The sequence below is a fragment of the Nyctibius grandis genome, chromosome 1 (assembly GCF_013368605.1).
Source record: "Nyctibius grandis isolate bNycGra1 chromosome 1, bNycGra1.pri, whole genome shotgun sequence".
NCBI classification, from domain to species: domain Eukaryota; kingdom Metazoa; phylum Chordata; class Aves; order Nyctibiiformes; family Nyctibiidae; genus Nyctibius; species Nyctibius grandis.
In genome coordinates, this window is record NC_090658.1 from 26,388,123 (window position 1) to 26,401,722 (window position 13,600).

Here is a 13,600-nt window from a genome sequence, read left to right on the forward strand (position 1 = left end):
TTTATACATCCTGACAGTATCAAAATGGCCTACTCAGACTCTGCCAGAGGTATTTTGTCACTCCCATAGTTGCTTCAGTATCTCTGCACATCCTAATTCTTTCTCCCTGTGCTTAGTTTCACTACAACCTCGCGCAACAGGGGAAAAAGTGAAGGAATCCCACGTTAGGATGGACAAATTCAAGCCCAGAAACAGAGAAAGTTGCCCACTGTCACATGCAAGTCTGTGATGAAGCAGGAAGCTGGACTGTCAGATGTAGAAATTCTAGTAGGTAAATAGATTCAGGAAAATTGGAGTAAATACTGCAAGAGAAGCACCCAAAATGTCACGCAAACTAACCTCTCAAGGTTTTGGTAAGAGGACATGTCACCTAAGGGGAAACTGTTCTTTTGAGACCATCAGAGCAAAATAAAGAGTTTGTTGCAACACTGTTCATCTGGAATATAAATAGGCAAACGTGATGTGATGCTGCAGACAGCCATATTCACTTACTTGCCACACTCCTTGCAAGGAAAAATTGTTGTTGGGTCGGTCTCGCTGCTTGTTGTGCTGTGGGCAGGTGAACTCTTGATGGAGCAGTATCCGCTCTGCGTACCAGATTTTTGCTTAGTGCCTGGCATCGTGCATCGGGTTTTTGTCACCTGATTCGTACCTCCATGAATGCGAGCGTGGCCGTTTAGCGCTTGTCGGGAACTGAACACCTGACGGGGAGTAGGGTGGAGGGAAGAACAAAATAAAAATCAAGAAATACTGCACTAGAACAGGAACTGCAGAAGGAAGTATGCTGAATGCATGTAACAACAGAACAACTGTACATGTCTAATATGCATAAACAATCTACCTGGTCAAATGCTGCTTGCCCTGAGCTATATCCCACTAAAGAAACTCAGTCATAATAAAACAAACCAGTGAGCTATCCTATTATTACAGCTGTATAACAAAAAAGGTAATCAGAGCTGTTACCACATGGTATTTCTAATTTGATACAACATCTCAGGATTCAATTTTACATACAGATCAGCATATTGCCTATATTTTGTGATGTGGGAATTAAAAGCAGGCAAAATGATTTGTCCAAAGATATTCAGAAGATATCACTGGCCAGGAATGGTCTAAACCTCTGATTTCCAAAACTCACAATTCACTAGCGTACAACGCCCCCCCCCCCCACTATTAAAGATACCAAACACACGTACAGCGCCACAGTTTGGCATTTCACAGATGAAGGAGGACGAAGAAAGTGAAAGACTCTGAAGGGCAGGCAGATCTATAGGTCCAACAAGAGGGATAGCTGGTGGGTCAGGAGACTTCTGCATTTCCCTTTCTTCCTTTCTGTCTTCCTCGATCTCCTCATCTTCCTCTAACACTTCCTCTTCTCCACTTGTCTGAAATAGACAGCACATTTAACAAATACTAGAAATACGGTCAAAGACAGACAGGACTGGGGGTAAGTAGTACATAGGCAGTACTGGAGCAGCATGCTGCTTAGTCAAGTCTGCTTCCACGTTTCAGTTTTTTTTCCCATCTTGAATGAACCTTTGGCCTTGCTGGAACTACCATCCCTTAATGGACAAGCTACAGCTTATGAAGCTTCACTGCACTGCTCAAAACACCCTCCATCTGTATTACAGTGCTGTGGCTCCAAGAGTCCACAGATGCTAAGGTGCAATACTCTCCCCCAACTGTTAGAATGGCAATGTACACTATACTCACAGTCAAATTAAATGACCCATTTAAAAAAAAACAAACCACAAAAACCAAAAACCAAACCCCACATCTCTCAAGACTACCTGTAACACAGAACTTGCACATGAAGAATTGCATTGCCATTCTGTGTAAATGGTATTTGTACTAGAACATTAGAGCAGCCTTTAGGAGCACACACACACAGGCACAGGAATAATTTACAGAGGTTTACCTGCTTCATCAGTAGCAGAAGCCATAATTGCTGGACTAGAGTTAGATAATGCACTAGTCAAAACACTTTTATCCTATTACAGTCCAGGAACACAAAATCTTGCTGTAGCTGAGGTCACAGAATGCTCATACAGAACATAATTTAGAATTACAGAATAATTTCCGTTGGAAGAGACCTATGTCATCTAGTTCAACCTCCTCCTCAAAACAGGATGAACATGAAAAGTATCACATGTTAAACTTTTTCATATTCTTCTAGACTTACCAGACATTCCTCTCTTTTTTTCTCTAAACGTGTTCTGTGTTTCCGTCCCAAACGCAAGATTTTCTTCCAGGTATAGTAGTATTCCACACATTGTGCAACCGTCTTAGACTTAACCTGTAGTTAAGTAATGGCAGAAATAGTCCAGTCTCAATTTTTTGCTTTCATTCAAAACAATTTTAATATATTCCAAGAGGCAGGCTTTATTTCTCAAACATTCAAATGGAGAAAAAAAAAGTTTGACTACAACAGGAGTACTCTTGTAGAATACTTTTTTTTAGTTATTGTTTTCCAATCAAATTTGTGTTGACTTTTTCAGCTTCAGTACATTTCTCTGGGATTCTCTAGAGTCTAGTCAGAAAATGACTGAGAATATACTTTTGTAGCTTAAGTGTACCATATCACCAAGAAATTTAGGAATTAAGACTTGGTTTCCATAAACCCAAATGTTTTTCAACATTTGAGCTAACAAGTAAGGTACTCTGCCCTGAGAGGTATACACCTTGCCTTCTCTGCTTTGTGGCAGAACAGGAAAACTAAGCCCAAACACATTCTTCATTAACGGGTTTCAACCCCTTCTGGCGCAAAGCTCAATGCCAGTGACTCGGGTATCTTTTAACAAAGCGCAAGAGAACACCAAGATGACAGCGGAGCACCATGCTTGTCTCACACATAGAAGACCGTGACTTGGATTCCAGGTGTGGAAACTTTTACATATAATAACAACAAGAGGAGCAGATTTTATTTATTTATTTTTAACTGTTTTTTACTGGTGCTGCAGTTGCATACATAGGTACACCAAATAGAATATACTGCTCCTAACGACGCTCTGGTAACCACTACTGGCTCTATCCCTGCAATAAGCTGGTCTGGCACTGGAGGGAAAATGAAAGGGAACAGAATGCAGCAAATGGAAAAAACAATTGACAGAACAGAAATAACTTTACCATTTTCTGTACAAATATGAAATCTTTGCTGTAGGTGGACAATGCCTCTTTGAACAGCCTCCTTTCTTGATGCGTCCATTTGTCAGAGCCTTAAAGGAAGAGTGAATTCATTATAAATGATAAAAATCCACCACCTTTATGTTGATGTAGTAGCTGAAACCTTAAGCACACGCTAGAGATTGCTGCTACCCAAATACAAGTATGGCTGTACTGACTCAGACGTCGAGTCCATCTAACCCATTTTTGGTCTCCAGCAGTGGTCACAGGCAGTTGCCTAGGAAACAGTAAGATCAGGGCAAGCAAATACAGCGCCTCTCCCTCATTTTTCCTAACCTCTGACTGCTTTCGGCACAGGGGATTTCCCGAGTCTGTTGCAATTTGCTTATTTAGTTACTATCCTTGTAAGTGCTGACCCACTCTTCCTTTCAACCAAGAAAACTTCTTGCACCTAAAACATCCTTTGCAGAGGAGTTTCACAGGTTAGTAGACTCTCCGCATGAAGAACCACCTCCTTTTCTTTGTTTCCTGGCTCCCAGTAGCTTCACTGGATGACCCTTTGTTCTTCAATCCCAACCATCATCTCCATGCTATTCAGGACTGCATGTCCTTTCTGTCACTCCCACACCTTTGGTCATTACTGCTGTCCCTCTCTGAACCTTTTTCAGTACTAAAACATTCCTATAGAAATGAAGGGATCAGAAAGGCACTTAATAGTCAACATACAAGCAATTCACAGACTTGCATAGTGGCATCACCATGTTTTCTATCCTCTTAACATTCGACTTGGGTTCTTTTTTCGCTGTTGTAAAATACAGAGCCAATGCTTTCATAGAACTAGCATTATAATCCCAAGGTCTCACTCTAATTGAGAAGTATCACCACAGAGCTCATAATTTTATATGTAAAGCTTGTATTGCTTATTCCCCTATATGCCACTTTACATTCAGCAACACAGAAGTTCATCTATCCTTTTGTTCTCCAGATGGTAAGTCTTATATGGTCCTTTTGCAGCTCTTCACTTGCATGGCTTGAGGCAAGATGTTTAAATCCTCTGTGACAGAGGTCACAAGTAGATAGAGATTGTAGCAATGTGCAATACGCACAAAGTGCTTTCTGATCATTTAATGGAAGTTGTATATAAAACTTTCAAATACTGTTATTCTGTGTTTGTTTCACCGGCCTAACTGCCCAAGAAAATATGAAATCAACATTTAAATTGAAATGAATTTGTGCTTCCTCAGTATTAGTCAAACAGAAGGAACACGGGATTGCTCTACTACATCAAAGCAGTGTCCTGTTTGTAAGAGTGGGCAGCATTACATACATTAGAGGAAGGATATGCAAGAAGCCACAAAGCGGATGCCTTTGAAATGACTTACACTATGAGAAGATTCTACTCCAGTCTGTCTGAGAGTTTCTGAAACATCTAAAACTTTTATCAAAAGAAATCCCTAATATTCCTGTCAACGTTTCCATTCTCCATAGAAATGCTTGCCTCTGCACCAAATTCAATTAACTTGGGCTTGGCACCATGCATGGTGGTGTTGAACTCTACAGATTACTTATGTCTATAAAATTAAAAAAAAAAAAAAAGGGTTTTTTTCATGAACTGCAAATGTTTTGCTTTTCAGTTTCAGCTCCCAGACTCACAAGCTTAGAGCAGGTATCTCACCGCTCCATCATATGCCAAAAACTACAAAATTAACTTTTTTGCAACCTGTTTTCTGCAGGCTTTTCCAGTACTGGATATAAGCAAGCGTTAGTTATTTCCACAAAGATTTACACTAAAGCTCTCTTAAGTGTCAGAGAAAGGTACTAGCTTCAAGCCCCAAGTTTTACGTATCCCGTTATCACCCAAAGATCTTCTTGCTGACACACTGCCTTCCCATCTTTCCCACCCTGAACCAGCATCATTCCCTTCTTACACAACTTGCTGCTCATTCGCATTTAGCCTCCCTTCAGGCAGGGGTAAATGCACTCATTCAGTGCAACAGCCTGCTCTACTATGCCAAAGAATAACTTTAAAAAGCAGGGCAACACCAAAGGAGAGATTTTAGTTTTCAGCAAACCTCCCTAGTCATGCTCTCCTGCCTCTACCGCACCCTCTTGAAAATAAATAAATAAATAAATTAATAATAATAAAGACTCACTTCCATGAACTCGTTTTATTGTACACCTATGGAGGATTCAGGCCTTACAGAGTTTCCCAATAGCTGTGGTATTAGCAGAGACCCTTATAAGATTATGCGGGTTAATTGGAAGTAACCTAATTAACAGAATAAATCCTGTATATGAAAAGAGACAGAAGAAAAGCTGTTTTTAACTCTGGTTGCTGGGAAACCGCTTTTGCTCTTGTTAGCTTGAGGGAGATATAGAGAACGTGTATAGAGAGATATCTGCAATGCAGCAAGAAAGAATTTTGGACTTTGGAATACAGATCAAATTTTAAAGCTGATCTTTATCTTTAGACATTTATTCTACATTCTGTTTTATCTGTTATATTGTTTTTTGCACTCATTAACTGACAATAAATATCTTCTACAAATTTGGGGACTTTGGGCCCAATCTGTGGGTTTCAAGGGGGTTACACCTACACCCAGGGAGCGCCGCCCCCCCCCCCCCCCTCCCGCCCGCCAAGAGGTGGCTCAAATCCATTACCTACAGCATACACTGGGTCTATACCTTATCACAGTAGGTACAAGAAGTTTTCAGATTGCCTGAAGCACATTATTTCAGAGACCACCTCTCCTGCAATTCTCACTGCAGGAGAACTTCAGACCTGAGAAATTCCACTGTTCAAATGAAAACAATTCAAGTGTTTGCAACAGCGCTCCTCTTGTATTAGATATGTGTTCCCTCTCCCCTAAAACACCATCCTGACAGATGGCAAGGCATTAGGACAGAGAGATTAGGGTGTTCTTCCAAGCAGCCCTGGGTCAGCATGCCCAGCTCTCTTGGCACACAACAGAAAAGCCTCAAGTTTTACAACCTGCTTCCCTCACGAGCCAGCAGGTTTCAAAGGTGAGCTGTTCGCTTGTACCTTCATTCGAGGGCAATGCTAAGGATGAGCTTGGATATTTATTTGTGATATCAGTTAATTCTCATGAATCAGTGTCATGCTCTGTTTTGGTCTATTCCACATTTAAACGTGGTGGTGCCTGAGAGCTGTGATTTCTGCGTACAGAGCAGAAAGCCCAAAGAGTTAACCCAAACAAATGCCACTCGAAGTTATATTAAGCTATTCATGCACTAGATTGTGAGAAATTCCCATATGCCTCGACTGGCTGATTATCAACCACAAATAAACTATTATTGAAGAGCTGCTGCATGGTGCTAGAGCATGGCTGTCAATATAAGTTGCAATCACATGTTCCATTCAAGAGCATTAGTAAGTAATGCTTTGTCGTGTTATTTTATGGTACTTAAATCCAGACTGGTGGGATTTTGTTCCATGCTGTGATAAGCAGAATCAAACTTCTTTTGCTGCTTAAGAAATAGGGATACACTGATATCCACAGGTCTCAATGCTAGTTAACAAGGATTAGAGTCATCTCATGTGAAAGTTTAAACAAAACAGTCTCTCCTGGCTCCTCCCTGAATCACAATAAAACACTTTCTGAAACTGCTGTGAAGTTGCTTCAGTATAAAGACTGTTCCTCCTCCTTTGCCACACAGGCAGAAATTTCTTATCTGCTCTGCTAATTAGATTGCTCACTGAGGATGAGGCTGCTGGGATATCTCCTCATCTTCCCACTCTCATGCCCTGGACTGTCTCACACATATGATTTGGTGTCATCTCTTCAGACAAGAGACCCTGGTCAAAGTTCCTGGCTGATGTCCTCCTTCTCCATCCACCCCCATGTCCACTCTTTGGACTGCAACAGAGCTGTTATCAAAGGCACTAGGCATTTCCCCCAGCCAAGACCGAAAACCTGATCTTCACATTTATTCACTCTCATTATCAGCTGCCATCAAACATGTTTCTGTTCTTGTTCTCAGGCCAAGGGGTTAAGGAGTTGCTTTACAAAAGAGTTCTTGTTACTTGGGAATCTTTCCAGTGAGCTGCTACAGCCAGGACATTGCTTCCTTCTATACTGATGTGGCACAATGACTATAACTGGAAATGAGTATATGACCCTGGACATTGTGATGGACTGACTGACCACCAGAAGATTCTTGGCTTGCTTCCTATTGAGCCTGAACTGGAGATAAAGTCTTAAATCTCTTATGTAAAATCCTATTCTGTGTGACCAAGCAGTTGTTAGTCGCTACGAAGCATTAAGGAATAACATGGAGGGCTGCAGAGGAGGGACATGTGCTACCTATGCTTAGGTGACATAACTTAAGTCCAATGGCTTAACACCACCTTGTGTATTTCACAGAGCACTTTTGCTTCATCACCAAAAGGTGGTTCTTGCTGTGTTTGTTAAAGAAGTCACCATCCCAGACCTGCTTTTTTTTTCAGCTAGATCCATGCAAAGAGAGGCTCTGTATTTAGTACTCAATGCTAGCAAGAGTTACAGCACTGCCTCTTTAGAAGGATGCTCATGGTTATCATATTCATTTATCATGCACCATCACCTCAGAAAAGGAAGGCATGACGGCAGACATTTACATACCAGAAAATGAAGACCTTACTGCTAGTAAATTATAATATATCGATAGCAGCAATTTTAAAAGAAGATCAACAAATTAAAATTTAGTTCAAAAGAGGAAAAGAATCACTCAAGGCAGTTTTAAATCTGTAGAACACTACACAGCAACATGGATGCAAAGTTTCTGTACATCCTCAGTCAGGTGAAAAAATGTCAAACTTGTTAACAAAAGGCTCCAAAGTACCCCTCAGCACTGTCCACTTCACCTCTCTATTAGAGGCTGCCATCCTTGCAGCTGACAGCAGAGAGTGCAGCGTGATCCCATGCTCCAGCCTGGGATGCCAGCCTTCAACTCTATAAACCAGCAGACAGAGATCACAAGGAAACCTACCGGCGTAGTGGTAATTTGCCAAAGGATGACACTTCAATCTCACTGGCTTTCTCAGCAGCAGCTTCTCAAGAGCAATCTAAATGAAAAAGCAAGGAAAAACAGAATTAGCAAATGCAGTCAGCTGCTGCATACAACTGCATTTAGAAAACTATTTGGCATGAGGATATGAATTAATTTTCTCTTTTTTCTTTTCTGTCATTTGAAACCACATCAAATTCCTCCAAGGCCCATTAACACTGTACCTCACAGAAGAGCACCAATGCACACCTGTCCTGCCTTAATTAGCACAAATGTCGCTATTACTTAGCAACTTTCAGCTCTTCCCTCCCTTCTGCTTGCTACATACAAATATGTTTATAGTGTTTGATTTGATAGTGTTAATTACTACTAATATTTAATGGTTGGTTTGATAGCATTAATATTTATAGCATTAAGTCTTTTAGAATATCTCTGTACTTCAACATCTGTCAGGAATGACAGCAAGCGTAGTTAATCCTCCTTTGGATCAGGGAGACAGATGATTTGTGGGTCTGTAAGTTTTTCCTGTGACAATGCAGACCCCCCTGTGTAGCAAATTTCACGTCCTGACATTAAGTTCAGTCACCTGTCTCACACCCCTCAGATACAGCTAACAGAGCCTAAGGAAACTGGGACACAAGCTAAAAACCACTGTATTAGACAATCTTGTGAAATTCATTCCAGCATTGTGTTCTGTTGCATTTTGGTTTAAACTGGCTTTCCAGGAACTGGTGCAGGGCCTTGTCTTTCCCCAGCACTGGGCAAAATGGATGTTTTGCCCTAGCTAATAACATTCCCATCACTAAACTAATGCAAATATTTGAAATGCATTATTTATATGAGAACTGTGTGCAATTACCTCACAGTTCTGAACAAATAAGTAGATGTGATTGCTGCTACAAAAAAGGGTTTTTATAAGGGCTAGAAGAGGACTAAGCTCTCTGTGACCAAATATGAAGCTTGTGAAATATCAGGGCTGGAGCAAGCACTGGGAGACATTCAAAGCCCCAAGGCTATAAACTGAGTAATCTTATCTATATGAAATATACAGTAAGCCTTCAGAGAGGCACTGCTTTGAAATTTAAATTTCTTAAAGAATTAAAGAGAACAGTCACTCCCCAAAAATGTTACAGTATGTTTAAAGCATCACTGCTAATCAATCAGAAATCTCTTTTTTATATAACCATATCTAAATTCATTTAATAAAGCATGCTAATTTAGCTGCAGAAGAGGATCATATCTCCCCTTTCAGCTTATCTTACCATAATATCTCCTTTCGCCTCAAAGAGAGAGTGCAAAGCGTATTCTGAGTTAGTTCCTCCACCAGGTAACACACTGGAACAGCTCATATTTAAAAGGTCGTCCACTGTCAGAAACAAGTTAACATTTTACTGCCAATACAGTAAACTGTCAGTCAAACATCCAGAGGCAACGATTCTGTAATGCCACTCAAAGACAATGTAGTTCAGGGCAGCAGCTTTCATAATCTCTCTCCCCAGCACCTCATCTCCTGGTTTTAGGATCACTCACTGAGGAGGGGATTTGTAGAGTGCACCCTTGGGATGGGACAGGCTACTGCAGAGCCAGAGGCAGAGATGTGGTTGTGAGGCAGTGGCTTACGCAGGCCAGTGATGCTGCTGTGCTAAGAAGGCTCTAGCCAGGCTAGAGAAACAGAAATTAATCATGCTGAAAGCAGGAACAAACTCTGCTCAGGACTGGTAGAAGCCACTGAGCCCATCACATTTCCTCTCAGTTATGGTCACAGGACAGGCCCAGGAGCCATCAGCTACTCTCATCTGTGATCTCTGCCCTTATCAGACAGTTCAGTATCCAAAAAACCACTTCCCAGCAACGATCTTTCCTCCCTTGCTACCAGGAAACAGTTCATCCAGACTTCACTTTAAGTGCCACTATATAATGTTGTTACTCTGAATCTGTAACATGCAGTTCTGGTCTCTTGCTCTGCATTCTCAGTAATTAATACCCTCTTGAACATCTTGTACAGTATACACATGAGAAATCAATGTGAATTTCTTCAAAAGGCACAGGGTGATGTATGAACTTCTAAAATGGCAAATCATTGTACCTCTTTGTTGGAAGACTTTGTTTTCCAGTTCTGGCCATGGTTTCCAAACCAAAGTAGCTTTGTGCACATCTTTCTCCATTAGCAATCTGTCCTGCAGCTCAGGAATATCAGCCTGGAACCTGGACCCGATATTGATTCGTCTATAGAGACAAATAAATAAGTATTCAACTACACAATGTGCAGAAAAAGAAACAGAAGTCACATTACTGTTCACTTCGTTTCCAACAAAACTTTTATTACACTGCAGTGGCAGGAAATTGCGTCAGATTGCTTTACGCAATGCTTTACCCTCAGTGGGATAAGTACTCCGAATATCAGAGAGAACTGATCTCTTGGGAGAACCTGAAATTTCAGTGCACAATTTAAACTATACCAAGACACCATACCTTATGGACAACCCAAGCTGGCCTATAGGCGTGCTGACTAGGAAAGAGGCTAGATGCCAGAAACAATAACTTTCTGTTCCATAGAGAATGGCACTCTCCAGCAGAGAGCAGAAAGAGACATTGCTACTGAGGGACAACCCTATTTGCAGATTGCCCTGGGGAACCTACCAGGTAACACCTCTCCAAAACTCCACAGTTAATACATATAAAAGCAAGAGTACTGGATCAACATACTTTCTCCTCATAGCCCTCTTCCCAGCCATCATTAACCCTTTTTTCACCTTCAGTGGCTCCCACCAAGCCTCTCCTAGCATTTTTGAGCCACGACATCTACATCTCCCACAGCCACTTAGCTCCCAATGTCCTCAGCCACCATCCACAGGAACCTTAAATGCATTCAGCCCAACATGATTTCAGGCAGTTGAACACTACCTGCCTAGTTCAAAACACTTCAGGCTACACACTACACTGGAGCCAGCCTACAAAAGCAGTGACAAAAACAATATTGTTTTTCTTACGGTTCAACAGTCTGTTCTCCAGGCCCAGGCGTCACCGGAATGACACTTCCATCAATACTATCTGAAACAGAGATTGGAGTTTGAGTTTAAAAGGGTATTTTCATATCAACTGTATCACTGCTGATGCTGCACCTCCAGGGCTGCATTGCCACCTCCCTATTAACATCAACATTACTCCAGTCTATTAAGCAAAAATGATCCTTTATCAATATTTAGACAGAAACAGTCTAAATAGTTATAGGTAACAGATATGTCCTAACTTGCAGAGGTTTCTACTGCCCCGATCACGTATGATTAGACACCTTTTCTTGTGAAGCACTGAACAACAAACACTTAAAATGAACCCCATGTCTCAGACCAGGTCTTTTCCCTCCACTTCAGAAGGCCCAGATGTAATGAGAGGCATGGTGGTCCTTTCTTGAGGCAGACCACACTGAAAGATCACAGCCTTACTCACTGCTAAGGCTCCTCTAGTTACTTTATGCTTTAACAGCACCTCTACAAAATCCAAGGCAAAAACCCTGATAAAGACGGACTTTTCCTGTGAAGTAGCAGAACCAGCCATGCACGTGAGCACATATAAAAATCACCAGTGTGGTAACACTGGAAGAGAGGACAGTGGTATTTACTACGTACTGCCACTCTGTAAACATAACACTTACTAGACCGACACAGGAGCACGCGTGGAGTAGGTGTCAGTGGAGTAAGTGGCAGCTGAGTATGTGAAGTGCTATGAGATGATGTGATAACATTGCTGAAGAGACCAGACCCTTGCCGAACTGGACTAAGCATCGGTGGCGGAGTGTAAGGGGGGAGCTCATGCGTTCGGTCTAGCAGATGATCTCCAAGGACACGGGGAGAGCGAAGCTGACTCTGGTACAGGGTGGCACCGGAGTGGGACATGCTGAAGTTGAAGGAAGGAGGAGGTATGAAGAGAGGTTCAGGTCTGTGCCGATACTTCTTCTTGTCCTGCAATGGTTTGAAGTTTTCTTCCAATTTTACAGCACTTTGATGAGGTTTTTTGCTAATTTCCTAAATGAAAACACACAGAACTTTAGTATTTAGGCATGCTTAAATGTGGTTTGCACACAATCCCCTACAGCTTAGGGCAACAGCCATAGAAAAGCTGTTACTACCAGTTATTCAGGTAACACCATAATAAGCCTGGTCAGTACAGTATCTGGTGCTACACAGAAACCTCAGGGGAGTGAGAAAAACCAGGACAAATTACCCTTACCTCCCTCAGCAAGCCCCCTGGGTCAAGGTAGGGCTGAGCCACAGGCAGAGACATTGAGAGACTGCTACCAGCTTTTGAAGGTGCAGGGAACGGCTCTCCCAGGCCATGAGTCTCCCACACCCTGCTTCAGCTCCACCCAAACACCCCGGGGCACTTCTATTTGCACTGCACACACACAGGTTGTTGGGAGTTACTTCATTACCCAGTCATAGTTTATTAGAAACTTTATATAAGATGTTTTCCAATGCATTTATTTTGTTTTACTAGGAAGGACATATGAGCTCACTGAAATTACTGCAGTACTCAGCAGCAGGAAAGGAAGAAAAATGTAATAAATTCAAATTCTTTGCCTCTTATCACTACATTCCCATCAGCTTGAGTACAGTCCAGCTGCAACAAATCTTTAACTTAGCTCTCTCCTCTTTCCTTGGAGGAAAAAGGGTAGCAGATGACCATTTGGGAAATTCACACACTGTAACATGCCTCAAATTCTAGAATTTGAATGTTAAAAATCATTTAACAATAAATCCTTAGAGACCACAGAAGCAGAAGGCACAGAATTTGTTCAAACCTGGAATCTGGATTTCTGGGGGGTGGGGGTGAAGTAGGAAGAAACAGGTTCTCAGGTTGTGCTTTAAGAACACACAGAAGCTGGTAGATGAACACAGTATTAAATATACTGCTTTCAAATGTTCAGGTTGTAGATCTTCTTTAGGATAAACTTGGAAAGAGTAAGAAAATTTTTGACATATAGAATAGAATCATAGAAAGGTTTGGGTTGGAAGGGACCTTAAAGATCATCTAGCTCCAACCCCCCTGCCACAGGCAGGGGCACCTTCCTCTAGACCAGGTTGCTCAAAGCCCCATCCAACCTGGCCTTAAACACGGCCAGGGAGGGGGCATCCACAGCTTCTCTGGGCAACCTGTTCCAGTGTCTCACCACCCTCACAGTTACTCCAGAATGTCTGCATCATCTGGTAAATTGTACTACTACATAAAGTAAATTACTACAATGTATGTTTAGCCATGATACATTTTACACCATGGGTGGTTCTTTAGAATCACATTCACCCAATAAAAATCATGTTAAAGGAGTATTAGCACTGTCACCCTTTATCCCTTATGTTAATATGTTCCAGCTTGTGGAAATGTTTTTGATTACAGAGGTCCTGTCCTCTCTGTTAGTTCATGGCTGTATCCTCTCCAACAGCTGTTGACATGTTTTTCTCTCCAAAAAAATTAA

The 13,600-nt window shown here is 41.7% G+C and overlaps 1 protein-coding gene across 5 annotated transcripts in view; it reads right to left on the reverse strand.

The window, feature by feature from the left end:
• Positions 1–13,600, reverse strand: part of TRERF1 (transcriptional regulating factor 1) — a 100,651-nt gene that overhangs the window by 707 nt on the left and 86,344 nt on the right. For all 5 annotated transcript variants that reach the window (XM_068399867.1, XM_068399850.1, XM_068399859.1 and 2 more), the window contains 9 exons: positions 11,783–12,152; positions 11,121–11,181; positions 10,217–10,356; positions 9,393–9,496; positions 8,113–8,188; positions 3,127–3,215; positions 2,183–2,296; positions 1,197–1,385; positions 493–701 (listed from right to left, as the gene is read on the reverse strand). In XM_068399867.1, coding sequence (XP_068255968.1) covers positions 493–701; positions 1,197–1,385; positions 2,183–2,296; positions 3,127–3,215; positions 8,113–8,188; positions 9,393–9,496; positions 10,217–10,356; positions 11,121–11,181; positions 11,783–12,152 — 1,352 coding nt within the window. The remainder of the gene's footprint in view (positions 1–492; positions 702–1,196; positions 1,386–2,182; positions 2,297–3,126; positions 3,216–8,112; positions 8,189–9,392; positions 9,497–10,216; positions 10,357–11,120; positions 11,182–11,782; positions 12,153–13,600) is intronic.